This window comes from Triticum dicoccoides, chromosome 6B, assembly GCF_002162155.2.
Source record: "Triticum dicoccoides isolate Atlit2015 ecotype Zavitan chromosome 6B, WEW_v2.0, whole genome shotgun sequence".
In the NCBI taxonomy this organism is placed as follows: Eukaryota; Viridiplantae; Streptophyta; class Magnoliopsida; order Poales; family Poaceae; genus Triticum; species Triticum dicoccoides.
In genome coordinates this window covers 50,916,270-50,918,271 of record NC_041391.1, presented here as the reverse complement: position 1 = coordinate 50,918,271, position 2,002 = coordinate 50,916,270, and the positions used below count along the sequence as shown (strand labels likewise).

The following is a 2,002-nucleotide window of genomic DNA, read 5'->3' as shown; positions in this document are numbered from 1 at the left end:
CCTTTTAGAGGAAGAGATTTAGTAATGGAGATAATGACAAATAATAAATATCATAGTGCGTGGTATTAGCGGTTTGTTATCGAAGAATATCTTATTTTGATTTGGTTTTCAGTGTGAGGGAAAAAAACCAGCATGAAGGGGCGGTGGAAAGCGAGGCGAAAATAAACCGTGCCTATTAACTCCGCTTTTAAGAGTAGAGATGGTGACCGGTGGCTTGCAAAAATATTTTTATTTGCTTTTCCTTTATTTTTCGTCACTAGAAGTAGAAGACTTCCACACATCCGTGACCTTGGCTAGTGCAAGATTTGAAGAACCATCCATGGTCAGCGCACGTGTGGCTCTGTCTCCGAGCTCACCAATACGCCTCCTCATCATTGTTGCTTCGTCCCCATCCATCACATGCCGGATCACGCTCACAATCTCCTCCTTGGATACAAAGCCGCCACCGTTGCCAGGTCCGGCGGCGTTCACGCGGGCCGCCACCCCTGCACGGGCCTCCAACATGGCGGCGTTCATCTTCTGCTCCGCGTAGAGCGGCCATGCCACCATCGGCACTCCATTGAGGATGCTCTCCAGGCTCGAGTTCCATCCGCAGTGCGTCACGAAGCACCCGACGGCGGCGTGCGCGAGAATCGCAGTCTGCGGTGCCCACGACAGGAGAACGAGCCCCACCCCCGACGTCCTCTCGACGAAGCCCCTCGGCAGGAAGCCCAGCGGGTCGTCGTCGTCGTCTCCTCCTCGCCCGGTCCCGAAGAAGGCGCCGTCCGCCGTGTCCTCGTGTGGCCGCTTTGCCGCCCAGATGAACGGACGCCCGGTCGCCTCCAGCGCGAGGGCTAGCTCGGTGGTCTGCCGCCACGTGAGCGTGCCACCGCTCCCGAACGACAGAAAGACCACGGAACCACGTGCCTGCTGGTCCAGCCACGTGATGAGGCGTGCGTGGTCCTGGTTCACGCCGCCCGCGACCGGCCTGGTCCAGACCAACGGCCCGATGGCGTGCACCGGCGGTACCTTCACGCAGTTCGTGCCGACTTCGCCCACCGCCGGCTCTAGCTCACGGAACGTGTTCACGAGAATCCCGTCGACTCTCGCGGCGTCCTTGGCCAAAGACAGGAACCCGGCGTACGTCTCGCTGCTCCGGTCGGCAAGCAGAGACCCGGGAAGCTCGCGCGCGTGGATCGGCACGCAGCCCGGCAGCCGGATGGGCTCGGTCGCGTCCCGGTACTCCCCGACGAGCCCCGCGTCGAGCTCCGGGAGGTGCAGGAACAGGGAGAGGAGCATCCACGGCGAGGTGAAGAACATGTAGCACGGCACGCCCAGCTCCACGGCGACGTCACGCGCCGGCACGCTGGCCATGTCCACCACGAGCGCGGCGATCGGCGAGGTAGAGGCCAGCGACCGGGCGGTGTCCCGGACGTGCGGCACAGCCGAGAGGGCGGCGTGCAGGACGCGCTCGCGCACGGGGGTTGAGGGCGGCAGGGCGTCCGCCGGTGGCGCGGGCAACGAGACGAGGTCGACGCCGTCGGGCACGGACGAGGCCAGGGCGGCGTACTGCTCCGAGGGGGCGTCCGTGGCCGCGGCGAAGAGGAGCGTGGCGGCGAGGCCGTGGTCGGCGACGAGCCGGCGCGCCAGCTCGGCGAATGGGATGAGGTGCCCCATGCACGGGCTGCACAGCAGCAGAACGTGCGGCCGCGCGCTCGCCGGCGACGGTTCCTGGTTACCAGACCCGCCTCCCATAGCGCCGTACGCGTGCCACGTCGTGGCGAACAGCTGTTGTTTTGGTGGGTTTGGGTCTTTGGGAGCAGAGTGGTGTGTTTTGGTTGCCGGGTTTGGGCTTGGAGTTAACGTTGCCTCGTCATTTTTGTAGTAGTTGGCTCACTTGGTTGTACTGCGGGCCAAATTAGAAGTCTCCTGTCCCTTGAAGAGTTATCATATGTCGTGTAGCAAATGGTAGGTAGGGCTACAAGTCGAATTTGGCATCCCGAGGAGTTTACCGTTAGTATGC

General features: G+C 62.2%; 1 protein-coding gene across 1 annotated transcript; it reads right to left on the bottom strand.

Moving 5' to 3' along the window:
* Positions 1-241: 241 nt before the first annotated feature.
* LOC119326388 (hydroquinone glucosyltransferase-like) lies at positions 242-1,784 on the bottom strand. Its single transcript, XM_037600044.1, has one exon. It carries the CDS (start codon positions 1,732-1,734, stop codon positions 244-246), a length of 1,491 nt encoding a protein of 496 aa, XP_037455941.1. The 5' UTR covers positions 1,735-1,784; the 3' UTR covers positions 242-243.
* Between the last annotated feature and the right edge of the window lie 218 nt (positions 1,785-2,002).

Bases quoted from the DNA above. Each gene is read 5' to 3' on its own strand.
- LOC119326388 (XM_037600044.1), bottom strand. From the start codon at position 1,734: ATGGGAGGCGGGTCTGGTAACCAGGAACCGTCGCCGGCGAGCGCGCGG.